Below are 27,726 nucleotides of genomic sequence, written 5' to 3'. Positions count from 1 at the left end.
TTTTTTTTTTTTTCAGCCAGCTTTCCCCTGGCTGAAAAGGAATGAGTTCTCTCTGCCAGCTTCCCCCAGCACATCTCTGAGAAGCAGCAATCAATTTTTGCTGGCTTTATGGAAGCAGATGCAGCAGGGGCTGGTGTTCTGGGCTCACAGATTGAACTGCTGCAGGCTGCATTTTGCATTTGTTCCTCATCCCCCACCACTGCAAGACAGAAAAACACAGGGGAAAAACAGCAGGTTTGGGTAAGAGAAATTGCCAGCTATCTTTCAGGACACAAAAAATGCAGGCTTCGCTCTGTATTTCCAATACCATGACTCCAAAGCCTGGGTTTTCCAAAATGCTACCATGATGGAAGCTAAATGGCCACTTTTTCAAGGATAACAAGCAGACAGAGGCACTTCTTTATCATCTATCCCTTCCTCAGCAGCCTGTACAGATGCTGTTCCCTCTAAAAAATCCAGGACAATTCTATCGCAACTTTCCAAACCCAGTTTTACTCGCTTTTCTTTCTGTAGTGCTTTGCATTTCCATTAGCATGCAGCAAAATAACAAGCTTTAAAACAAGAAGATGGCAAATGTGCCCAGGCACTCCAGCACAATTAAACTGTGAAGCTATTTTCTTTTTTACTGAGACAAAGCATTAACTGGAGCACCCTGATAAAACCAAAGTTATATGACTGCAACAAGAAGAGCTACTGAAAAGAATGAGCAACCCACAGCTAAAGCCTCCCAACCATGAAATGTAAATCTGGGAGAATGACAATAACCTGGAGAAAAAGGAACTTATAGGCAAAAGTACCATATAAGCCAAGGCTATGCTAGTCTTTCCAAACAATTATTAACTGGCAGCCATTCAGCCCCAGGTGAGCTTCTGGCATAACAGTGCATGCACATTCTTTCTTCTTCCCACTCCCAAGAAATAATCAGGAGCCCATAAACTCCAAAACTCAAGCTAGGATTCAGAAAGGAGCAGTGGAAGAAAAAAGAAAAAGACAAAACACTTCCAAAACACCAACCCCGAAGTGATCTTCTTATGCCAAAAGAAAGCTGCCATTTAAACCAGGGGAAGTCACTGGGAGCCTCAAACTTATCTAAAACCTAAATTGTATGGAAATGAGTTAATTAGCAACTGAAAACTAGAGGCAAGATAAGATTCCCTGCGGGGATCAGACTGGTGCTGGGGGAATGGAGGCTGCAGGGCATCCAGAACAAGGAACTGCCCTGGCTCTGTACCTGGCTGGCAGCGCAGACAGCAGTCCCCCTTGGCCTCCAGAGGCCGGCTGCCCCGCGGGCAGCTCGGGCAGGAGCGCTGGAAGCAGGTCACCGCCCCATCCCGGCACTCGCATTCCCGGCACGGCCCTTCTGCCCAGCTCTCCCCGTTCTGCAGGAGAAACGCAAAAGGCATCTGTGCAAAGAAAGGCTCAGCATCCAAAAAAAGCTCCAAACAATATTAAATTACCCATTTCCCACATCTGTTGGCAAAGAGAGCAATTGGCTCCAGTCCTCATCTGTGAGGGCAACGAAAAGTCCACTACTGGTGTAATATAATTTAAACCCAGATAATCAATGTTTCCTTTCTCTTTAACTTCAGAGGGAAGTTCCTTGAAAATATTAATAATGGGCCCCTGTTGCAGTAAAGATCATAATCAGTAGGATACATTGGCAGAAAACTACACACTGTGCCAGCTCTGTAGCTTCTACTTGATAGGATTAAAATCAACTATCTTTACAAAATGTGCAGGAAACCTCTGGGTAGGGATATTAAATATTAAAGGGAAATGATTGATTGAACTGCACAAAGGAGACCAAGGAAAACTGAAATTGTGCAGCAGATGCACACACGTGTTTCTGCAAACTGCAAAAAAAAGATAATATTAATGGACTATTTTTCTGCTACACTTGCAAATAGTATCCATCCCAGAACCGGAGAGAGAGAGCCAACCCCTCCAAACCTTTGTGAGCAGAACTCACTATTCTGTGCTGCAAAGTACAAGGATACTCACAGCTTTGGTATGTTCTTTGTAAACACAGTAACTATGGCTGGAGATACATTCAGGACAGCACTTCCCCTCTAAGTGAATTAATTCTTCACCCTGTGAAGAAGAGAAAGGTTGTGGCAATTCCAAGGGAATCAACATCGCCAAAGCCACAGTGGAATGCCGAGGCAGAACAACTCTTGCCCTGGAATGCAATCTCCAATATCTAATTTCACCTTATCTTCTCCCTATCCCACTTCATCTCTGTAGGTACAGGTTGAAAAATGTGCTTAGTGAACACTGCAGTTGCAGAACAAACCTCAAAAAAGGCCTCGGAATTCGGCGATAAGGCCATAACTTCATCCCTAAATCCCGCTGAGAAATACTCCCCCTTTTTACTGTGGATCACTAGGATTTCACCGGACCAGCCTCAAGATTTCAGTGCATAGAGCCCTACCTTCATTTTGAATGTTCTACTTTTACTTCCCCAAGAGAATTTCAAAGCACATGCTCTATTTATCCCAGATGGAAAAAGCCTGTTCTTTGTCATAACTGTACAGCTCCGCGGATTCCACTTAAATAACTTCAGTTTGAAGATAAGAATTTAGCAGCAGGAGAAAGAAATAAAGTGCCCCAATTCACCACAACTCTTTGTGCCCAAGTGGAAGCTGAATATTTAGAAAAGAGAGAGACTTTTTCCTAGGGAACCAGGACACAGCTCACAAGAAACAGCTTCGGTTTCCAAGTAGTTTTTCTGATTTATGCCCATTGGGTGTCTGTTCCAGGATAATTTTCTTTGTGCCAATTTTTGTATGGGAATTATTAAAGACACAGACAGGGTAACAGCAGCACTGGTGATTGTTAGGTTCACCAAGGGAGAACACCTAAGCCAGGCCATGCTCTGCCATCCCTGGTGCATTCCTGAGCAGGCGAACAGAGGATGAACCATCTGGCTCTTAGGACCACACACGGCCTAAATCTCTCTCTGCTGCTTCTATACATTTCTGCTCTTCAATTACTCCAAAATGCCTTTGGCGGGGTTTGGATCTCATGTCACTACAGTTTACTGTAAACCCTCCCATCTCCACCCCCATCCATAAACACAGGCTACGGGAAAACTGGGAGCAGCTATCCATGGAACACGGCTTGCCTAACCCAAAAAATGCAGCTATGCTGCTCTGCCAAGGCTCAGAAAAGGGAGAGGCTGTGGGAGATAACTTTTTGGCTTTGCTGCAGAGAGACTGATCATATTCCAGGTGAGAACATGCCTGCAGCCTGCTGAAAATGGCTTTTTGAGGATTAGGTCAGAATCACCACTGATACTTTGCTGGACAAGTTTGTTTAAAAGGGTTTGGAGCTAAACCACTTGCAGTTCCTATCTGTGGCCTCATTACACTTTCAGCAGGATGATGTGACCAGGAAATCAGTAGTGCCTTATGAAGAGAGAAATCCAAGTACTCCTGGCTTCACATTGTCTCTGATTTATTGAGGCAGGTGCCTAAATAAACAGACCTGCAACTTCAGAAAAAAAAAATACAAAGGAAAAAGAAAACATGGCATTTGCTTTATGAGTAAACATTTCCTTATAATTAATGAATGCATACCTTGCACTATTGAGGCAAACTAGAACATGACTTGAGGAGTTTTGAACCCAGATGTTAACATCTCCAGCTATTGTTCTGGAAAACACCCCTGGCTTTTCTGAATAATGGGATTTTTTTTGTCAGTACCCAAGATATGAGCATGAATATTAACTAATCCTCCCCACTGAGCCATGACAGCACGCCATCATCATTAGTGTAAATGATCCAATTTACAGCCAGGAGCACGCAGGCAACTCGCTCAAACAGCTGCATGTGCACGAGATTTTATGACAACCACGACTCTTCATCCAGCAAAATCTCTCTGTGCAGTTTCAGGTTGGGTGAGCAGCAGCAGCACCACAGCAGGGGTGACTTTGGGTCCCACGCTCAGGGCATTTTGGCTGTTTTAAAGGCACAGGTGAACATACACTTTTATACCTTGACGCATACTTTTTTGTACCACCTGGGAGTCCATGTGTGAATTTTCCTTTGAACATTCATTAAAACAAGTTTTAATGAAAACTTGTTTTCATTAAACAGGGAAACCATTATGTCTGTGTTTTGGCTGGACCTCAGACACACCACAAGGGTGATGATGCTCAAGATTTAGCATACACAGGCAGGGTTACCAGAAAGGCATCAACTGAGACAGAAAACCCAGGAGGCCACAATTCTTTCCCTTTTCTTCACTGACACTGTGGAGCAGTAGGCATAAAGCAGGTAAGGACCCACCAATGAAATCAGATTGTAGAATCACAGAAAGGTTTGGGTTGGAAGGGACAAAGGGGCCTTGGACATTCCATCCAGGGATGGGACAGCCACAGCTTCTCCACGCAACCTGTGCCAGGGCCTTACCTCTCTCACAGAGAAGAATTTGTTCCCAACATCCAATTTAAACCTACTTTCTTTTCAATGTGAATTCCATTCTCTCTTATCATGTCTCTCCAGACCCTTGTAAAAAGTCTCTCCATCTTTCTTGGAGCCCCTCAGGAACTGGGAGGCCACAACTAGGTCACCCTAAAGCCTTCTCTTCTCCAGGCTGAGCAATCCCAATCCTCTCAGCCCGTGAAGTGACAAACAACACAGAAGTCTTATCCCACTGCAAAAAAAGCCAATTCAAAGCATATTTGTATGTACGTGGGCGAAGCATTCAACCCTATCTAATGCACTTTGCACATCCACTGCAGAGCAAATATAACATAACCTGGCAGGGAGGGTATTAGTTTTGGAGCAAACAGCACTGGGAATACAATACCTTGCCAGCTTCACTTTCATGCTATGAGTGGCATGGAAAAAAATGAAGAAAAAGTAGAACACTGACTTCCATATCCAGCCACCTTACTGAAGGCCACATTAGCACACACGATAAAGATAACAAGAACATTTCTTAAGCTTTTAACCATCTCCGACCTGCACATTTTCCCCATCTTCACCTCCTTGGTAAATCCAGTGATCACTCCTGAATCCTCTGTGTGTCTGACCCTCCACTACAGTAGGCAGACACAGCATGGTAGAGAATCCAGGTTATATTAGATTCACACTGGTTTGCTCACTGTGCAAATTTGCATGGGAGATTCCAGGTTTGCTCTCCTTCCCTGTGAAATGTTTTTGAGGGGATTGCACAAAACAAGGGCCAGTTCTTCAAGTATCTCAAGTCAAGAAAAAAGAAAAATAGAAGGAAAAAATAAATAAAATGCCAAGACCTGAAAGGTCCATCTTGGTAGAAGAAAGCCCTTCTCACCTTGGCACACTCCACTTTGGCACACTCAGCTCCCTGGCAGGTGACCTGCCCGTCCTGGCACACGCAGAAGTCACAGTGGGTGCTGTTCCACATCTCTCCGTGGTACCTGATGGTGCCACCATCCAAGCAGCTCCCTTGGGAAGACACACACTCCTCACAGCACTTCCCAGGACGCTGAACCTTCTTCTCCCCCTGAAAACATCACCCAGCAGTGAGCAGAGCTCTCTGAAGCCCCTGGCACTGCAGAAGATCACAGGTGGGGAGATTTCTCAGTACCTCCTCACAGGTGACAGAGACACAGGTCTCCCTCAGGCACCTGACTTCTCCTCTCTGACACACACACACAGTGCAGGCATTTTTTTTCCACTGCTCCCCGTGCTGTTGAAAAAAGACATGGATGCAGTTGTTAAATGCACTTGGAAAACAACCAAATTCCTCCCAGAAACCTGAGCTGCTTATGAAATCTGATGGCTCCTTCTGCATGTCTGTATCAGATTGTAAAATTTTCTTTAAAAATGCTGATCTCTACATGCTCAGCAAACAGGAAGAAGAGGGACTGAGGTCTAGATGACACTGTGGGTTTGTATTTCTCATTAATTGCAAGCTAGTGGCATTGGGGAGGCCTGAACTACTATTATTAGCCCCCCCAAAAATCATTGACAGAAAATCCCACATACACACATTCATTAAATAATGCATTCAATTAATACCAGATGATATAATGAAAGCTATAAATACTTTGACCACCAGTGCTTTCTGCTTTCCTCCTTCAAAACAAGCACAAAAAGAAAGTGCCTCATCTGCTTTGCCCAGCAAACTTCCTTTCTGCTGGCCAGCAAATTCTTATCAAGTCCTGATTTCTTTCAACTCTCCTGCCTTTCCAGGAGGGAAGAAAGCAGCATTTGTACTGAGCTATCAGTGCTGGCAGAAAATCAGAGGCTGGGGAGAAGGGAAAGAGAGATATGCCAAAAATTGCAAGTGGTTTTGGTGGGGTTTGTCACAAGTCACCTGGAACGATCTTCCTGACACTGAGCAGGGCTTTGGGACACATTCTGGGCAGCATTTTCCAGGAGACAGAACTATGACTTCCTCCTAAACAGAAGGCAGAGACAAGGAAAAGAAATCATGAACAGTTAATGTGGGGGTCAGCATCAGTGCTTGGAATTCCCAGCATTTAGCATCCATGGGATAACCCACTGCACCCAGGGCTTTGTTTTGGCCTGAAAAGCAGCACAAGAGCAGAGTAAAAGGTTTGAAAGATGTTTTCTCCACCTCATTTTCTGGGCTTATTTAGATGGCAGCTGAGGTCTGAATACACAGAGATGCAGATAAATTCATACATGTGACATAAAGTGCTTACATTCAGCATACAGATATACAGAGGAAAAAATAAATATACAACTATGCAGGGAAGCACAATAAAGCAGGAGATGGATGAGAGAAGTTTTTTTTTCCTGGAATTGCCACATTTTGAGGTTTTGAAGTTGTGATTTGCACTCACCACTTCTCAGGGATCTGCTTTGTTTTAGTTAAATCCATCCATACATGTGCAGATGCTAAATTATGCCTAAAACTGGATTTTTCTAATTTCATTTTTTTAATGACATATTTAAATCATGTTGGAAAAAGCTAGCACTTCACACCAATATAACTTTTCCTGCATGCCCCAACTCCAACCATCCAAAACTTGTCTAATTCCACTGCTCCCAGTCCATGTACATCCAACAATTGGGAATAGCACTGTTCATCAGCACCTCCCTCCAGCCACACCAGGATGATCAGAAGACAGACTGGTGGACTGGAATTAGAGTACAAATGCCAAGCACTTTTATCTCATCTTTTTCTTTAGTCAAATCCTGAGCTTTCAAAGAAAGAGTGGAAGACTTTGTACAAAAGTTACCAAGGACAGATTTCCCAGCAGAGTTAAAAGACTTTTTTTGTGTATTTTGGTGGGATGCAACAGGAATTTTTGGCATTCTTCTCCCTCACCACTTAGGGAAGAGCAAAGTTATCTGAAAGGTGGAAATGAGAGTTTAATCTTTTGTCTTGGCTTTTCATGGAGTGCAGAATGAAGGAAGGGACAGAGATAAAGACCCATGCAAAAAAATGTTAGGTTTGACTGAGTTCAGAACAGGTTCCTTGCACATCCTGCTCATGTCCCTTCCACTGGGAAATGTCCTTGGTAGGAAATATCTGGACCACCATCAGAAGCTGCTTTCTGCTGCATTAACTTGGATGCTGCCAGCCAATTACTCTCAAATACAGGACAGCAACAACACAGCCACTCTTGATTCCATAAATTAGGTCCTAATGACTAGCTGATTAAACATTAGTGCAATGGCTCAGCAGGTAATGCCAGTCCACTTGGAATGAGAAAAGAGAGAACTAAAGCAGGCATAAATTTGTTTTAATGCAGAGTACTTAGTAAATGAATACTAATGGAATACCTCAGGACAAAGCAAAACACAATTAGCACACACACTAACATTTCGTCCATTAACATAAAAAAAAGAAAGAAAGAAAAAAAAGTGTTAATTGTGCAAACATCTGGTCCAGTAACAGAAAGCTGGGAAAGCATCAACAGAGAAAAAGGTTTATGAGTGCTGCTTTTGATTTTCTCAGTGAAGAGTTCTCAGTCAGGGAGCTTCTGGAATCATCACTGAAGCATGATAATAGACTTAAAAATACTTGGAAAATGCAGTCCCTAAAACATAAAGTCAAGGTCAGAGACAAGAATTGCCAGGGAGCCAGTTCTAGGCATGCTGTTGCAAAGGAGTACACCAAGGGGCCCAAAATCAGGGTAAAATGGGCCCAATGATAAAGATCCAAAGAGCACAGCCACACCCTGCAGCACTTCCTATACAATAAGAAGAATTCCAAACAATTGAATGATTTGCCCAGAGTTTGGAGCTGCCTTTACCGACCCTGTGTGGATGCTTGTCTTGGAGGGTTTTGGCTGTGTTGATCCCCGCATAAATGCGAAAAACTCATCACCTGTCCGCAGCAAAGACCTTGGAAACAGCAATGTCCCTGTTCACCTAACTGGACTAAAACCATGAGTTTGCCTAACTCCTCAGTCTTGTTGTTTTCTAAACACAAACACATGGAAGGAACACTGCTCGGAGACTTGTCTTTCAGCTCAAGTTGCCCTGTATTTCTGAACTCCTGAAGGCAAAAGGGGAATTTCATCCACAGCTGACTACTCTCAAATGCATTTCTAGAGTTCTTGTACCAAAAAAAAAAAAAAAAAAAAAAAAAAGTAACAAGACCTGCAAATCAAATTTTGCAGCTGCAAACCAAACACTGAAATTTATGAAGATAAATCGCATTATAAATCTTGTGTTTTCATTCCTTTGCTCAACAGAAATAGAAATATTTCCTGATCAACTCCGGATGTCTTTTTTTAGTAGAAAAAAAGCAGTTTCTTTAGACAGAATTTGTGCCTAATTAGCCAGCAAAGGGATGATAAAAATAAAATGCTGGGGAAAGAAGGTATTAGGGAAGACACACACAGGCCTCACCATCACTCCATACCATTTCTGCAGGTCATATATCTTTTTTCCAAATCACCCACTTGTCACCCACAAGCTTCGCTTGCTCATTTGGTCCCTAGCAGGAGAAATGCACACTGCCCATGGAAAAGGTGGTGTTGAAGACGTTATAAATATCTATTATAAAGTTGGCTTTTCGCAAGATGTGTGCTATATGATTAATAACTTTGTGGTAAGGATATAAGTTTTTATTTCTGCTGTTAGTAAAGAAAATTAGGCATAGTGGTAGTAGTGATATAGTATGCTTAAACTGTCTGTTTGGCTGGGATATCATCCAGTGAACATGTAAAGAAGACTCTGCTATTGATACACCAGCTATCAGCATCTCCCATCTGAAGAAAGCACAGACCAAGGCCCAATCTGGAGGTGATAATGAAGACACAGCCAAGAAACAGGCAGCTCTAAAAAGGCGGACCCAAGTAGGGGCCATGCAAAACAGTCCCTGGAATATGGAAACTAGTTTAAGGAAAAATATGAATATTCAACAGATTGATACAATAGAAAGGGTATTTTAAAAAAGTCTCTGAAAGAGGGTGTGGACTTGGCTGAATGCCAAGTCACCCAGCCGGCCGTACTTTGCTTTTTCTATCTCCTAATTGTCTTATCTTAAACCTACTTCTTAAAAATTTACATAAAAAGGGAATCTCATTTTTCACAAGGAACATTCCTAGAAGGTTGGAGGGTGCTGACCTGGCTGCAGAGCAGAGGCTGGCAGGAAGCTGTGGAGCACTGAGTTGCACCATCCCTGCAGACACATCTGGAGCATCGGCCCAGGCTCCAGCCCTCGCCATCCTGGAACATGTGGCCATCGAAGGAGCAAGGCTCTAAGGGACAGGAAAACAAGGGGGAAGTTTTTTTTCTAATGCCCTTTAATCCCTTTCTGTCACTCATAATTAAAACACAGCTTTTGTGCATCTCAGAATTCGAAATTGCTGTTTGTGAAAGCAAGTTAAGAGGGTAACAATTCCACCACTTTCCAAGAGGCTTGTGAATTAAGAGCTCTGGATACACTTCTCCCACTGGGACCCTACAAGAAAAGGCAACCAACAGCTGAAGAAGCGTTTTTGGAACTTGCAGTCCGAATGCACAGGAAATACCTGAGGTTTTTTTTCCCAGTTTTAATCTCCAAAATGAGGACATATTAGGCACATCATCTGCTCACTGCTTAAAGCTCATCCCCACCTCTTGGTCCATGGGTGAAGCCATTAAAAATGTAAATAAGGCAGCAGGACAGAAAGGGAATCACGAGACATGCTTGCCTCCAGTATCTTCCCAACAAAATGGAACGAGGAAAGAAAAGCTTCCCAGGTGTGGGGCTAAAAGGAGGTTCTGAGCTCAGACCAATGGAACCAGACAGTACTCACCACCACGGCCCACACATTTGGGACAGCAGGAGCCCTGAGCAGTGTTCTGCAGCTCCCCTGGTCCACAGGTGAGGGCTGGGCAGGTCCTGGGGCTGCAGGTCACCTTCCCGTGGGCACAGGAGCACCGGACACATCCCGAGCTGGCCCACTGCGTGCCGTGCTGCACACAACACAACCCAGGGCATAGAAAGCACAGTGAGACCTGGAAATAAGCCCTGCCCCTTTTCAAGTTCCTCCTCTCTCAAGGATAAGACTTGGCACTGGTAAAGAGTGGCTTTCTGAACCATGTGGCAGTGGAATTGGGATGTGATATGTGATTGTAGGCACAAATATGTCCATATCCTACTTGTGGGGATGCCTACCAAAAGAACAGGGTCAAAAAGAGCCAAAAGACAAAAGCTGCAGCAAGAGGAAAATGCAGAACTAACAGAAGAAGGAAGAAAATATATTATGATAAAACATAGTACCACCAAATCACGGACACAAAGAAATATGAGAAGAGGATGGGTGTTCTACCACTCCTGTTTAGCCTGCACCAGCTTCATGCTGGCCATGCCTCAAAGTGGAACAGAGGGTTACAACATCCATCTCAGGTATGCAGCCTGACATATGCAAATGTGTCTGGGCATTTTAGCATATTTCTTGAGATTTGGACCTGACTTGCCTCTTGTCAAACAGAAAAATCTGTGAGAGAACACACATAGGACTTGAGTTTGCTGTTAAGCCATTGCTCTACATTTGCCAGTTGTTTGACATGATTCATTAACTACTACCCATGAATCTTGATTTTTTTTCCTTATCTCCAGACACTTACTCTGATTATTTTGGCCTTCCAGCCCCTCTAGGTGAAACCACATCCCAGAACCTGCTTCTTGAATAATTCAGGATTACAGAATACAGAACCCAGGTCGCAGAGCAGCAATCAATCTCCAGCAGCATAGATGGCTGCTGAGAGAAAAGCCTTCTCAGAGCACAGCTAATATGTCAAGTTCACTGTGCTTTGCTCCCCTTCTGCACTGTCTCAGTCATCCACAGAAACAGCAAAGGGAAGGAACAAGTGGGGAAATTTCTCCCATTAAGCCATGCAGGAAACAAAATTGCTCAGCTCCCTTTCTGCAAACCCTGCTGACCAAACTCCTGCTAAATTCCACTATCTGACAGTGACAGGATATAAATGCAATGATCTATCCTTCCCCTGCACACCAGCTCAGCATCCTCCACCACTGAAAGAAACGTGGAGCTGAAAACAGGTAAGGATTGTCCCCTGCTGAGGAACTGAACAGAGCACTCACACTGTGGATCTGTCCTTCATGATGGCAAAATCCTTCAGCTCGGGAGGCACACTCGGGGCAGCACTTGTTGGAGGCTATTTGGAGCACTTCTCCCTAAAAGGAGACAGGATTACAATAAACAGTTGACATCAAACAGGGACTCTGAAATGAAAGTGAAGCTATGAGGCTTCACTGGACCTGGTGCTCTCAGTTCAGAAAGGAAAAGTTTCAAGTGAAATACAGAATGCTGCTACAGCACATCCCCTTGCTGAGAGGTGGCACGGCACTTTGTGTGTTTCACATTTTACCCTCAAAATAACAGCAGAATTTACATCCCCAAGAGTACAGCTGGGAATTCTTCAGCTGAACCAGTTTTCAAAGAATAGAACACATTTGTTCAAGACAAAACTCAAGATTCTTCCCTGAAAGGCCACTGAGAAACATGGGACAGATCTTGCTGAAACAAGATCAGCCATATTTGCAGAAATCTCATAATGAGTAGAAAAGAAATAAACCATGGAGAGGGATGGTGATTTCTGACCTTGCTTTTCTGTTGGTGGTTTAGCCTTGAAGCATGAAATGATTTTTTTCTTCTGAGATCCATGGTGATCCTTTTCAATACTTAAATGACCAGATGTTTTTAGAATGCTTAAACATTTTGTCTTGAAGATTGCCCGTGTCAAGGAGTCACACAGATTCATTTCACACTATAAACTTATTTTCCTTTATGAGCTTTAAAGTTGGCACCTTTTCATTTATCTGATTTTTATCATTTTATCTAGTGCACTCATTATTAGGTGTGCCATGACAGCACTTGATTTCCCTCCTCTTTAAGCATAAAAATTCCTACTAGTACAGTCTAGCTTTAATCAATACACAGCGACAATAATGGGGAAACCCAGTAAGAATCAAAATTATTTCCTCATTAGTGCTGTCATATTGGGAAACATTTTAACCTGCTTCACAAAGCCATATAATTATACTGACAGCCTCTTTAAACCACTCATTTTCAGCGCTATTTGTGCACTCTACCCCAGCAATCCAGATGTTAATGCAAGACCAATTCCATGGCCAATTAATGAAGGCTCAGACAAAGACAAGCAGGAGACAACGAAAGCTCAGCAACCATCACAAGGAAGAAGAAATGGGAAGACACACAATCTCAGCTCTGTTGTTGCTCAGCAGAGTGGAAAGTGCCCATCTGCATCTTCCAGGGAGCCCCAGCCCTACCTCCAAACGAAGGGGGACTGGAAGCTGGGCTCATGCTGGGAAGTTCGAGCCCAGTTCAGGGGCTTCCTTTGGGATCAAGCTGCTCCAACACCCGGCCTCTGGCTGGAGCACGGCAAAGGGGACAAAGGCTTCACACACCACATGTTTTCACTCAAGGAGGAGTGCAAGGACACAAGAGCCTGTGCCTGGCCCTGGGCAGCCACAGACACTCGCCCCTTACCTTCTGGAAGTCACACTGAGGGTCTTTGCAGACCGTAGGCTCACAGGTGACAACACCGCTCCGGCATCTGCAGTCTTGGCAAGAATCCGGCTTCCAGAACGTGTTATTCTGCAAATAAAGTTGGAAACGAGACCCATGCAGCACAAGGCACATCCTGTATTAACAACATGTCTCAAATAGCTCCACAGAGACAGACTGCAACAGAGCCCCCTCCCTCCCACACACTTATGAGGCCCAATGTTGGCACTTTTCACTCAACAGCTTCCAACATGCAGCTGAAAGACAAGGCCATGCACGGCCAATAATCAGCTCCAACAGCAAGGTAATCCAACCTCCAAGAACTCCAGGTGAGTGCAACGTCTCTGGAAAACCTCCCTGTAATCAGGTTCAGACTGTCCACACTGCAGGTTGATCCCAGGGGTGCCTTTGAGGCAAACCCACTCCTGGATGTGTGGCCAGGCACGAACAGACTCTACCTGGGCATGTTTATTCCAAAACAGCACGGAGGAGACTCTGGCCAAGTAGAGGCTCTGACAGATCTGGAAACAGCTGTTGCCAGCTCCCAATTGTGCACCCAGCTGTAACACCTGCAGCTAATTCACAAGGGTTTTTCACCACCCTTGTTTAACCACCTTCTATTCCCTCCACGAGGTCATGATCCCACGCTGCCTCCACAAAAAAACAGGAAGAAGAGGATCAGTTTCTCACCTGAAACGCTGTTTCAGCTAGACAATCCCTATCCCTGTTGTATAGACAGACACTGGGCTAAAATGACCCCACACATTATGTTTTCCTGTGTAGGATGGACAGCCCCTATCCCAGCCATCGAGCCTTGTTTTCAATGGATTTGCAAGACCAGACCTTGCTGCTCATTTACACCAAGTAGTGATTTGCTTCAATTTACTCCGAGTACAGAGTGCAAAGTACGACTTGGGCAAATTAAGCTACGGAAGGATGATTAACAGTTGACTGCAGTGAGCACACTTACAGCTAACTACTGAGACTGTTAAGTATGATGATGAAATACTGAAATGTGCCTTAAAGGCCCATTAGGCCGCTTAATGAGAGAAAAAATATCCTGAAAAACCAGGCCACTTCCTCAGGCATTTCTGTCAGGTGTTGGATCAAGAGCGTCAATCTGCAAATAGCGGGACAGCCGAAAAGGCTGCAAAAAAAAAAAAAAAAAATCCTTGTGTCCCTCCCTCTGCTGTTTTCCAGAAGCATTTCTCCCACATCGAACTGTGCTCCTCTCTGTGGCAAAGGTCATGCACGCGTTACAAACACCCCAGCAGTGTCAGAAAGGTAGAGAGATCCTCCCTTGATGGTGGTGATGCTGACCTTAGAAGGTGCACAGTCCCTGAGGGTAAGGCAGCAGCAAGGAGCAAGGCAAAGAGGAAACAGTAATTCCTGCTCAGGAACACAGCTGGTTCTGCCCTCCCTTGCACACGGCTGCGGCTGCAGAACAGAAACCCTGACATCATCTCTGCCGGCAGATTGATGGTGCAGTTAGAGAAGAAATGAAGGTTAAGTGATGTGTGTGCCAAGCTTTAGCTAACACACACATCGGAGTTAACTCATCCCGCTGGCTTCAGCAGTGCTCTGCGTTTGAAAGCTGGCAGCTCCCTGCAGGGAAGCCAGCCACGGGGTAACCAGGAGCGGGAAGGGAGGGGGTAGACTTAGTGCCTCATCTCTTGGTTCTCCTAAACCTTCACCTCTGACCTCTCATCCTTACAAAAATTTTACAAAAAGGAAAATAATTTCCACAGTGGAATAATCACCAAAGGACTCTCATGGCACAAGGTCAGCACAGAGCCACCCTTACTCACATTATGAGACTTAAATGCTCAGGTTTGTGGTAAGAAAACCCCTCTTTGCTCTTCTTCCTCCCCGCTTTTCTATCATAGCCCAAGCAGGAAGCAGGCTGGCTCCTGTCTGTGACCTCAAATCAGCTGCTTCTAAATTCCTTTGGCCAGGTACCGGATCTAATCTGACACTTGTCTGCAGTTTTAAAACGTTCATTACCTAGTTAATAGTCAGGAAACTACCACCTGACTTTCTGGGATACGAGAGTCTTCCAGGCACCTCACGGCTCTCAGCGTCCAGGTCTCTGGACAATTCAACATTCAGCTTAAGATTCCTGGCAACAGACCTAAAGTCCAATTTGGAAAGTCTGGATCCCACCTATCTATCCTGCTGTGAGGCTTTGTTAGTGCTCACCCAGCATGTACAAAGGCACTTCAAAGCTCCCAGGCAATACAGTTCTAAACATAAAGCAAGACTTGTCAGTAGACACTTAAAGAACTGCTGGAAATCGCCTGACGTCTTCTCCAAGGCTCTGCTCCTCAGTGGACAAATTATCTGCTGCGATCTAAGTGCTGGATTCCAAGCCTGTTGAGAGTGTATTTTTATCCATGACAACTTAAGGGGCTTTTTCCTTATAAGTGCTAATATAATTAACAGTATAAATAATGAAATACCATGCAGAGAGCGCTTTGAAGATGGAAAGCACTCCTTAAACGCCAAGTAGTGCCATTATAATTTATTAATTCCCTGGATTTCCCTACATCAAAAGAAGAAATGATACCTAATTCAACTGAATTTAAAAACACCATGCTGCAAGGAGAGATACATCTACATTATTTGGGCTGGTCTGCAGAACAGGGACCAAAAGAACAAGAAATGCTCACAAACCTTTCAAGCCTGCAGACACCCTGACCGAGATAAAATGAGATGAAACTGGAGACACAGGAGCACAGTGTGAGCATGTAATGAGTTTGGAGAATACTGATGAGGATTTAAGAAGAAGGCAGAGGAGAAAAAGATAAAAGAAGGAGGCAAGAACACAACAAGCAGTAAAAGCAAAGAAAAAGCTAAAGAGACAAAGAGCAGACATGGAGCAAAGGGAGCCCAGAGCAGCTGTGAGTGCTCCTGGTTTGCTGCTGTCACCCTGTCACATTAACCAGAGCACAGAAAAACCTAAATCTCTTGGACCACTGCTTTTTCAACTGGCCATCATAAGTTCAGACAGCTGCACCTGTCCCTCCTCTACCTCAGAAAAAAACCCACAAAAAACAACCCACCTAACAAATCAAAAATAACCAGTCTGCTATTAATATGCAAAAAGCCTCAGTAATTTAATCAGGTGCCACTTAGCATGGGATATCATCACCCCAGATAACAGTCTGTGTGCTATTCTGGTGCAGCGACTGGGGAAACAAGAAGCATACGACAGTTGGTTTGTGTCCCCTTTCCAGCTCTTACAGCTTCCTGAAAATATCCAGTCCATCCCTAAAATGTCACTGGATGCTGGAGTGTTCCCTGCAGCACACAGGACCTGTAAAGCCAGTCACTGGGGTGCTGGCATTGTTGCAATTGCTAAGCAGGGTGAAGCCAGCAGAGCACAGCTGCAGCCTCCGTGTCAGCCAGGGGTGGAGCTGCAGATTTGCAGTGTCACACCAAAAACCAAGGGGATGTTGCTTATCCTGTACCCCACCAATCACCTGATGATGGTAATGAGGGGTCTGGAGCACCCCTCTCATGAGGAGAGACTGCGGGAGCTGGGCCTGGCTAGCCTGGAGAAGACTGAGAGGGAACCTCATCAATCCATACAAATATCTCCAAGGATGGTGCCAGACATTCTGGTGCACCCAGTGGTAGAACATAACATCAGAAAGTAACAGCCATAAACAAAAACACAAGGAGTTCCATCTCTACATGAGGAAGAATTTCTTTCCATGAGGGTGCCAGAGCACTGGAACAGCTGCCCAGGGACCAAACTCACATGGACTCATTCCTGAGACACCTGCTCCAGGTGACTGCCTTGGCTGGAGGGGTTGGACTGCGTGATGTGCAGAGCTCCCTTCCAACCACAGCTACTCTGGGATTCTGTGATCAACCTTCCAAGAGGCTGCTCTGTCCCCACACCCGCGGACTCTGGGGAGCAGGGAGGCCACACCACGGGGAGAAATCCCAAGGGAGCTCCAAGTCCGAGTGCCAGGTCAGATTTACCTTCCAAGTCATTCCTGTGCCAGAGATAAGGCACAGAGAATGTGTGAAACTGAGAAAAGGCAGGGATCAGATGTCTCAGAGGAGGAATTCCAGGCTGCTTTGTTGAAATGGCAGACAGAGCCCGGAGCGATTACACTTTTGGTAACAATTACCAGCATCACTCATCCGCTGCCAGGCGAGGAGCCTTGGCAGCTCCCAACCCCACTTGCACTTGCCATTTTCACTCCTTGACAATGCCAGGCAATTGGCAGGAGAAGCCCAAACGAGGGGGAAGCAGAGAGCACTGCACGGTCCGTGGGGATGCCCATTAATGGAGCAGTGAGGAGATGAAAGTAATTCAGAGACACATCAAGGATTCCCAGTGTCCATTCGGTTTGGATTTGATGTTTTGTCTCTGGCAATGGGGAGCTGTTGCTCTGCTGCTTTCAGATCTGGTGTTTGCTGGCATATAATAGAAACTCCTTGACAAGGGGGTTTTTATGGGCTCATTCCAGCATGCCCACAATCAGAGAACAACACAGAACCGACTCGGCTTGGAAATCAAATAGAAATTCAGCTCCTCTCAGTGGAAACAGCTTTAGTCCTACAGACCTAGGAGAGTACAGAGCAGTTAAAGCGAAGTGTAGGGCTTGATTAACAACACAGCAACATGAACACGCTGTTCCAGGAATTGGGAATTAGTTCTCCCCTTCTTCCAGTCAGGGAATTAAGAAGTTACATAAAGTAAAACAAGGTACTGTTTTCACAGTTCAACAGTCTGCTACATTTCCAACTGTTAAAGTCTTTCACCAGTTGTACCAGCCTTGTAAAAATCAAGAGTCTAAAAATAACATTTCCCAGTAGTCCTAAGATATTTCAGGGATATGCTATTCCAAAATATTCTTCAAATATTTAGGTGCTGCTGTAATCTTCATCCTCTCTTTCACACAGACACTGAAGAAGTCGCCAGGAAAGGACCCAAATGAACCAAATGCACTGAGAAAAGAGGGTAGAGGGATTTAAACTGTGGTTTCAAATCATGGGTTCTAAGCAGGACTTAAATCAGCACACAAGAGATCTTTGTTCAGACCAACAAGTCAATATTTAGGAAGCAGCAGTGTTCCTTTAGAAAGGTTAATGCTTTTTGCTTTGTCACTATTAGATTCACCCAAAACAACTTGCAGCCTCTGTGTAAACTTTCTTCTCACATTAAATCCATCTCTGAATGGACATGGTGAATGACTGATAGAAAAAAACAACAACTATTTTCTCCCATTTTCTTATGCTGCAGATTTTTTCCATGCCCAGTTATGTGTTTTGATGAACCCCACACACCAGAAATTCTCCTCAGCTTCCAGGAATAACATTTGGGGTCCTCCTGATGGTTTTTCTCCCCTTTGCCCAAGCAGTTCCTAACCTGCCAACTGGCAAGTTTCAAACATCCTCCCCCAAAATGACTTCTGAATGGATATCAAACTGTTAATGGATGTCAAACCCAGAATGCTTGATTGAATAGCTGTGGAAAAGAAGGGAGGTAAGGGATTAAGTTAATCTAAGCTAGATCACAGCTTTAATGATAGCACTTATTACAATATAATGGCTATTTCTGGAGCAGCAGGGGTGCCCATCTCTGCTGGGCAAGATGGCAGAGCACCAAAGGGATGATGTTCTGCCCCTCCAAATCATGCTGCTTGGTCAAAACCTGAACCTGTGAGAGCCACCAGGATATCAGCAGTCCACAGCAAGTGACAGATGTGTCAAATGATGACGTGAGACTGCCAGCAGGATGTAGAATTTCAATTAAAAATGCAGGTTATGTTGGGCCAGATGCTTCCATGTTAACTGCATCTAAGCCAGGGCAGAGTGAACAAGACTGACTAAGCCTTTTATCCCATTTCTAACAACAACAACAACGACCACCCCATCAGGCCATGAAAATCCTTGATTCAGCAGAGAAAGGAAATTTCCTTCTAAACCAGTCACAGCCCTCAGAAGCTCTGCACCAGGTGAAACATAACTCTAATTCTACTTCTTGAAGGCAACAACCCACTCCAGAGCAATTTCACAAGCCTTGTCAGCAAATACAGAGCTACCTCCAATTCCAGGCTGGATATTTAGGACAAAGCAAGGAATTACACACCTCACATCCTGCTGTTGACACTGTGGGTCCAAGTACACTAATCTCCCATACAGCTCCCAGAAAATACAACCCTTTATATCCTTATCTCCATCTCAGCTCCCTGTGCAGCAGATTAATAAAGTGGTTCTCTCTTCCCTTCTAGAGAGAAAGAGGACCCCTGCACAGTCATTAATCCTGGAGAACAAAGGCTTCATTACTGAGCAAAAACAATGAAGAAAGGCCTGTAGAATAAGGAAACGTGCAGACTGTCCTCATGTCCTCCAGTATTTTTTCCAGTATTGCTCTGGTTCACTGGGAGCTGTGGAGATTCAGCAAGGTGACAATCCTATGTCCGAAACCAAACTGAAATAATGGCAGCAGGAGGTGGATAACACCTCAGTGCTTGACTCAAACACAGCCTCCTTGCTGCCTTCTGCTACAAATAATCCAATTAATTGACTCTGGTACACAGAAACTACAGGCTCAAAACCAAAAGCAGGCTTAAAATACCCTGAAAAGGGCAAAGATTATATGTGTATTTGTGTGCTTCAGCGTTGTGAAGTGTGATCAAGTTCACGGGGATCAAGAGGGACAGCATGAGGGGGAGGAGAGAAGAAGTCAAGCAGCACAGTCCTTGGCATTCACTGGGTCACACATGTTTTAAAAATGATGATTTTTTTCACACTGACAACAAAATCACACCAAAGAGCTGAGGAGAACTACAGCTGATTACCCCTCACTCTATGAAAGGAGGAATGCCAGGGGTCCAAAAGCTTATCCTGTTCAAGAGCAGCAAGCAGACTGAGGGAGAAGAGGCAAAACCTGTAGAATAACAGCAACAGGGAAGCAGCCACGGCCAGAAGGTGTGATGGAGAAAAAAGCAACTCCAGGGTTGGAAAGGGTAGTCAGATAAATCACAAACCACTGCTTTCAGAGGAGAAGGCATAAGAAACAGCTGTGTGAGCGTTTAAATGCCCTCCCATGAGGCAGATAAAAGATGAACAGAGAAACAGGGCATGGATTGGCCTCAGCAGGAGAAGTACCAGTCTATTAATTAGCATGATTGGCCATCAGTCAGAAATAAATCATATTATCCATTGGTAAGTGGCAGCATTCGACAGGAAACAAATTGCACGTCCCTGAGCTCATGCTGAAACAGTTCCTTTTGCTTTCATTATTCAGACGCACTGTGTGAAAGGTCATGGGAAAAAAAATTAAAATTAAAGCCCTGTAATCCCAGCTAAAGTATATTTATTTTTTTGATGCATAGCACCATGATTCTGTGACCTGATTTCCAATACAGTGCCAGGGAGGTGTCAAGAGTTGCTCTGAAAATAACCATGGTCCATCTTCAGAGTACCTCTCCAATTTGTTCCCTTTTCCACAGTTCCTCTTCTATAGAAAAAACGATTTTACAAAATTTGACTGTCCACATGAGAAGCAAGCTCAGGGACAAAGACTACCATAACCTCTACAGCTCCCGCACATGAATTTTTATCTCTCATGCCCTTTTCAGTACTTAACATCTCTCTCAGAATAAATCTGCAGTAAAAGCTCAGAATAATTTACACGGCAAACCCGTAATGGGGGCTGGAGCAGCAATGGTAAGAGGGAGCACATGTATAAGCACTTATTTAGACTCCTGAAAACAGACTGGGGGGTTCCTAAATCACTCCAATGCTCATCGTTTTAAAAAGGGACAGTTTTATATCAAAGCACTTGGCTCCTTCACTGTAGCAATGCCTTAATCTAGAGAAGCTGCTCCATGAAATATTTAGCAGAGGCAAAGCATATGCATCCCGTAAGTTCAGGCTGAGAAAGAAAATCCATCTTCCCTCCATCCTCAGGCAGCAGGAATGTGCTGGATATTACAGTAAATAACACCTGAGAATGTGTTTTTGTTAGCCATTTTATTCCTTCTTCTTTAATAAGCTTGCACGAGTGCTTGCTAATGTGTTTTTCAAAGCAAACCTCTGGCGTACACAAAGCATCAGGCATCACTGACCACACGGATTTGGCGAGAGGAGTAAGACAGAGCTCTCCTCACATCCCTCACCATGCCATGGATATTTGCCAGGCTGAAGATTGCTCACTGACACGGTGTGAGCCAATTCCTGTCAGGCTACTTCACGCTTGGTTAGAAATAATTGCTGCCTCATTACAAATTTAATCATGACACTGTGATATGGCAGAACTCTTCCTTGCAATCTCCTTCTCTTCCTTCTTGAAGAAGATGTGAAACAGGTTAACCATTATGCAGCCTAGGCATTTTTAATTTTTTTTTCTCTCCTCAAAGAAGGAAATCCCAATTTCCAAGATTTTGTTCATGTAGTTTCTACATGGCTTAAGAAACATCTCACGATGCTTTTAACTCCAGGAAGATTCACAGCTTCCCTGAAGAATGCAGTGATTTAGGAAAAGTGAGACAGGAAGCACTCTGGAGGGAAGTGTCCTTTTTACTGAATGGGTGAAGAGCAAAATGTTCAGGACGGAGAGGTTCCCTCGTAACACAGCTATAAAATTTAAGAAATTATTCCACATTCTCCTTTCCCCACCTTCACTCCCACTGTGCCATGAATGCAGCTGATGCAATCAACCAGCCTGGCACCTTCCTAGAGCTACAGAAATCCCACACCAGGGATGAATGGGACCTATCTGACTGCAGGGATCAACACAGCTCTAAGGAAGAAGCCCTCCAAAGCAAAAGCAGGTTAATCTCCTTTGCTGCACAAGACCTAATTTCTAAGAACATTGCAGCAAAGCACAAAGGAACATTCCCAGAACTACAAGTACTTGGAGCAGCTCCAATCACAATCCTGGTTTCAGTAGAAGAAATCTCCTGAAGATCATGGTGATGGGAATTCCCAGCAGGAAGGCCTTGATCCTTCCAATACTTTCAGGTGTCTCTCTACCTGTTACTCCCTATGCTTTCAAAACCAGCAGCACATAATTAAACACAACCTGAAAACAAAAAAGGGTAGAGCATTTAAAAAAAATACTTTTCTATTTTTCCTTCCTCTCCTTCCTCCCTTTTTTTTTTCTCCCCCCTTAGCAAAATGAAAAAACCAAGCTTGGAGATTCAAGATTACTGAATTAACTTTCTTTCTTTCCTGCATGGTTCTTCCACTCCTCTGCACTGGCACACTTCCCAGAGGTCTACGCACAACAGCATGGATGGATGGTTTTTCCAAACACCTGCATCCATCATTTGATTTGACCTCCAGAGGCCACATTCTTCCCTGCATCTTTAGTTACTTTTATCTTAAAAAGAAAAAAGGAAAGTAATGTGGGTCACCAGAGTGAAGCTGGCAGCCAGGCTCCCTCCCCTCCTGCCTGCAGGGAAAGAGCCATGTCAGTGGTACCTGGATCAGCCACAGCTCCTGGACTGCACCAACCCAGAGAAGAGCACACCCTAAATCAAGCCTTCACCTTGTGCCTGATGTTTCCCACTCTGGGCCATGAAGAATGTTGTTCAGGCTCTGCAAAGAAACTGACATAATGTGCAGTCCTGGAGAGACAGTCTATTTTTCTGGAGCTTGGGAACATGCAGAATTTCAGTGCTCTTTTCTACGGTGCAGTAAATATTGCACTTTAAATCCACTTGACAGCTGTTTATGTCCTGCTAGGAATCCAACCTTTGGGTTCTGAGAGATGAACTACAGTTCTGCCTGCACCACACCTGGAAGTTTTCAAAGCCAGGCTGGATGAGGCAACCTGGTCCAGTGGAAGGCATTCCCCCCATGGCAGGGGGCTGGAAATGAGCTTTAGGTCATCTGTGTCATTTATGACTGTCTGCTAGTTCTAGGAATACACAAAAGCCCTTGCATAAGGAAACGTTGAACAGAGGACATGCAGTGACAGGCGAGTAGAGAAGCGGCTGCATTTTCACCTTCCAGGACAAACGTGGTGAAATAGCAGCCAAACCTAGAGGGAATTGCAGCCATCCAGCATCCTCTCCTCAAAACATGCACCAGAGAGCTCAGCTTTGAGTGGAGACTCCTAAAAACAAAGAGGAGAGCAAGCCTGCAACTCTTTTTAACACAGCACACTAAAAATCCTCCGCCTTCCCCTCACCTTCAAGAGGCCAGTGAAAAATGCTTGATGAAAGCCTCGAGGTGGCCAGGGCTCCCCCTGCAAAAGCAGATTGCTCCAGGGAAATCCCAAATTCCCCAGCCCACACCAGCTCCCACCATGCTAAGATATTGAGACAGCCAAGACACACTATTCTTGGAAATGAGGATGTACAAAGGCAGAAAACATTGCCTAACCCCTTATTAATCTGCAGAACTTTCCCGCCCCATGATGAGGAACAGAGAGAGGCAGAATTTCGGAGCCTAGCTCCAAGCACACTTGACTTGACAACAAGCCAACACATGGATTTTTTTCCTACCCTTCCCTGGATGATTAACCTAGGCACCACTCCCACATCTGCAGACAGAGTACACAGAGACTGAAGTGCCCATGAGCTACGTGCACAAGTCCTATCGTGTCCACCCCACCCTCCCCACCCCATCATTTGCACTGAAAAAATAGAGGTTTATAACAAAAAGGAATCTGCCTCTCAAGGAAGAGGATTAGCTACCCCACTTGAGCTTTTGTAGCAAACTTATCCAGACATCATCACAGCTGCATTTCCACCTTGGGTTTGCAAGCATTAAGGAAAACGTCATGCAGGATGCCAGGAAAAGGATGGGGTTTTTCTCGTGTTGCCATGCTAAAGTGAACACCTCTGGCTCCAAGGACAAAAAGGAGGAAAACCTGAGGCAGAAAGACAGCAGACAGGCCCTCAGGCTCCTTGCTAGACCTCCAAGCTGTGGCCTGGGGAAGGAAAAGGGAGTTGTACTTCCAATAATCCCCTCCAGCGACGTCACCTGCTCGGAATCATCAGCACATGGTTCCTACCACATCGCAGAGGATAAGAAAAGATCCCGGAGACTATCCAAACCCCAGAGCCCGCTGGGAATGTTAATCCAGCCTCCTGCTGTGACCCCGAGCAGCCCTGCTGCATGTACTTGGAGCAGCAAACTGAAATCCCCATGGCCAGCAAGGCGCTGGTTTGGGAAAACACAAAGTACCTTCAGAAAATCCATAATGTCAGGAGTTATCTCAAAATGCTTTCACTGCGGGGGAGGGAAGCATTTTCCGTATCTTCCTAGGATGTCCTTCTTTCCTGTCATTTTTCCTTCCTTCTTGGCATTCTTCCATTTCTGACAGACGTCATTCATTACATTCTTAATATTCGGCCCATTTCATAAAATTTACATTTCCCTACTTGTTTTGCGGGTTGGCTCTGCTAATTGCTGTAACTTTCCAAAACTTCACCAGCTTCACCACTGTGACAAAAGAAAAATCCAAAATTTGCCACTGTGTTGCTATCTCATCATTCAAATCTCTCTACAATTTCCAGATTGCAAAGCCTACTTATCTTTCAATATGAAAGTTTTTAAACCTTCTCAGAATGTGAAGAGACTCTGAAAGGAGATGCTAATTTATTGCTGCTTTGAAATGCCTCTGAGGAAAAATAGAGTGAAGTATTCCAAGAACCACCTTGTCTCACAAAAGCATTTGTTTCCGAGACGTAACAGTTCAAAGGAAAATCATTTTAGACAATAGACGATTTTTTCATGGACCAGAATGTAAAGTGGACCCAAGCCTGCCAGTTTTGCTGACCCAAAAACCAAGGACTGCAAGCAATTATTGCTCTCAATGAGGAGACACAGCAGCCAATGTGACACTAGAAGAAAACTGAAAGCTCAAACATCCTTAGGGTAAGAAATAATATCACATTTTCTCCCCAAAAGGCCTCCTGTGCATGCTACGCCCTAATTTTTAGGTGGTCACAAGTCCCATCCCAAAGGCTGAGGTTTTGATTTGAGCAACGCCAATGTAATGTAAAACAACTTGAATATTTCAGATGGACTGGGCTGGCAAGTCCCTTCCTTCCAGATGTCATTTAAATTTTATTTAGGGAGGCATAAGAGAAGTGATTTATGCAAGATGGAAGTCCTAGGAGGAGCAGCCTGTCACACACAGTATTCGTACTTTGTCCACTGCTCCAATGTAACAGCAAATTGCACAAATTCCAAGGAAGGAGAGGGCAGGGAACCTCTCAGGGAACTGGCAGAAAAGCAGAGCTTTCCAATTCTGTTTCAGAAAGCTGTTAATGAATGATGGCCACTCCTGCTTGGCAATAAAACGAGCTGGTAGTGTCAGCCCTACCCCTGCAGGGTCACAGGTCTAAATCACATCAGGACACAAGTGTCCCCTTAAATGGCAATTCCAGCAAAACAGACAAACCCCAATGAAATCTTAAGAGGGTGGAGTGATCTTTGATCTCCCCAAAGCACTTTGATCAGACAGCCAGAAGCAGCCAAAACCTGTGGAAGTTTTGGCTGTGATATGCCCTTTGTTAGCAATTTTTTAAAGACAGCACCAATAATTTGCTAGTGTAGTATAACACAACTTGCTTGATCTCTCCAGAATCTCTGTCTGCAGGAGCCAGGAACATTTGCTGACAATTTGAGAACTCTGGCTGTTCCGTGCACAAGCAGGGTGCCACACTGAAACCCATCTGAGAGCTGCCAGTTCAGAGAGAATTTATAACAGAGAGCAAAATCACCTTCCTCATCAGGGGAAGTATGTTCCTTCAGAAAAAGCCTGAGGGCAAGACCATAAAAAGGAATAAGAGGAGGTGCTCCACAATAAATTCTTTAAAAAGGTCCAGCTAAAGGCAGACAAGTTGCCTTCTGAAGGCCATTTTAGTATCTGCCACTGGGCAATCCAGAAATAAAGCCACGGTTCCTCATGGCTCAAACACTGCAGTCCAAGCAGAAACCCACCCTTACTCCACTGCTAGATTTTCTTCTTCTCCCAGCAAAACAATTATTCCTGCTGGTGTTCGTCCAGGCAAGGTCTCGTCCCTCTACATCCAGCTAATGAATCAAAACCAAACCCTGCACTTAACAAAACCCACATCTGACCCTGCATCAAAGCTGTCCCTTGCCCTGCTTTGATTCTCCTGCAGACAAACAAAATAAAACAAGTCTCTGGTCTCATTTCATCCTCTCCCCCAGGCAAGTTGAACTCTGGTCCTGCTAAGGAGAGGGGCACTAGAATTGCCCTTGTATAAACATTTGGCTTGTCTCAATTACTCCATCTTTGTGTGTTCAGCATTTTACAGACACATGAGCAAGCACAGGCTTCCTCTCCCCCTTTCTCTAGTTGCCACTTCATATCTGCTTAAATTCAAGGCAACCAATCCTATTAGGAGTGGAGTTAAAGCAGAGTCACAGGGAAATTGGTGTGTGAATTGCTGTTTACATCTCCAGAGACTGAGGGAACCACAATCATCCATCCAGTTGTCACCGGCCTTTGTATCATCTGCTTAGGCCACTAGGATTTAATTCTTTTACGTGATGCCCAACAGCCATTTACTTGTAGGAACTGGCAATTAAGACCCTCTCCTGCCAGGCACTGGTGGTCGTGTGAGCTGGAACGTTCATTACCAGCCTCGTCTTTCAGCGCTGAAATGGGCACCTGGAATTCCACCTGCGGGTGCCCCGCCACGGATCCCACGGGCGGTGTGGCCAAACACACAGTGCAGGTGTGGCCAAACACACAGTGCAGGTGTGGCCAGTGAGGCTCCTGGCCACACCACCTCCTCCTGACTGAACTGTGCCCCCAGAACATGCCAGCTCCTCTTCTGCCCACAAACCCTGCGGTAAGCGGTGAGGAGGTATCCCCAGGAAAGCGGCTTGCTCTGCAGCAAGCGCTTTATCCCAAGCCAGGCAGCCATTCCCAGGATTCCGGGGCTGCTTTCCCCCGCAGTCATGTGCAAGCAGCTACGGCTTGTTACCTCCCTCCAGGCAGAGCTGGGAAAAAATAAGACAGAGCCAACAGTGGTTTCAGTGTCGCCCAAAGCAGCAAAATGTGTTCCAGTGGCTAATCAGATCCATCAAACTCTGCCAGGCATTCCTCCCTGTGAGGCACACGTGCACTTCCCCCTTCCTGGAAACTCGCCCTCAGCACCAGCACTGGTGTCAAAACCTCGTTAGAAACAACTCTTTTTTAATGGCTTTTAATTTCCATGTTTTCCCTAATTAGAGACATTTTGGAGCTTCACGGAGACCAAGGCAGGTAAGAGAGATGCAAATTAGGACGAGGTTTACCCAGAAGGCCAGAAAACCTACTTCAGTCTTTTTAAAGGGAGGAAAAAACCCACCTGGCTCCAAAGCTTGACAGGAGATGTTTTGGAAATCCTTCCAAACGATCTTTTACACTTCCCATCAGTGCACCACAACAGAGCTAAAAAGACTCAAAAAATGAATGATTTTGAAAAATAAAAGAAAATATATTTAACAGACACCTCAAGGAGAAACAAATTAATTATCCTCAGTATATAAAAATGTTTTCCAGGAAAATATCTTTCCTGAGCAAACACAACTCACAGTGATACAGATAAATCCAAACAACAGGAAGGAAATGGGGTTAAATGAATGATCATAAACCCAAGATTTCTTCAGGAATGTTCCTTTTCAAGGCATCTACAGAAAAGTATTTCCCAGGCTTGACACAGATCTCACACACAAAATAAATGCATTGGTAAATAGAAATGTACAGGTGTTACCTGTCTCTAAACTCGCTTTTAATTCCAATTTCCCCTTATTTTAGGTATAAAGCATCCAAA

At 44.7% G+C, this 27,726-nt stretch overlaps 1 protein-coding gene across 1 annotated transcript in view; it reads right to left on the bottom strand.

Moving 5' to 3' along the window:
* The window catches only part of FRAS1 (Fraser extracellular matrix complex subunit 1), a 109,201-nt gene that overhangs the window by 63,277 nt on the left and 18,198 nt on the right, over positions 1-27,726 (bottom strand). Inside the window, exons 3-11 of the mRNA XM_066318472.1 lie at positions 12,935-13,042; positions 11,506-11,598; positions 10,214-10,373; positions 9,540-9,673; positions 6,307-6,390; positions 5,575-5,676; positions 5,299-5,490; positions 2,002-2,091; positions 1,209-1,379 (exon numbers count right to left, since the gene is read on the bottom strand). Of these exons, the coding sequence (XP_066174569.1) occupies positions 1,209-1,379; positions 2,002-2,091; positions 5,299-5,490; positions 5,575-5,676; positions 6,307-6,390; positions 9,540-9,673; positions 10,214-10,373; positions 11,506-11,598; positions 12,935-13,042 (1,134 nt within the window). The remainder of the gene's footprint in view (positions 1-1,208; positions 1,380-2,001; positions 2,092-5,298; positions 5,491-5,574; positions 5,677-6,306; positions 6,391-9,539; positions 9,674-10,213; positions 10,374-11,505; positions 11,599-12,934; positions 13,043-27,726) is intronic.

The sequence above is a fragment of the Sylvia atricapilla genome, chromosome 4, assembly GCF_009819655.1.
Source record: "Sylvia atricapilla isolate bSylAtr1 chromosome 4, bSylAtr1.pri, whole genome shotgun sequence".
Taxonomy (NCBI): Eukaryota; Metazoa; Chordata; class Aves; order Passeriformes; family Sylviidae; genus Sylvia; species Sylvia atricapilla.
Note: the sequence above shows the minus strand (reverse complement) of the source record. Positions and strands in the feature narration are given on the sequence as shown.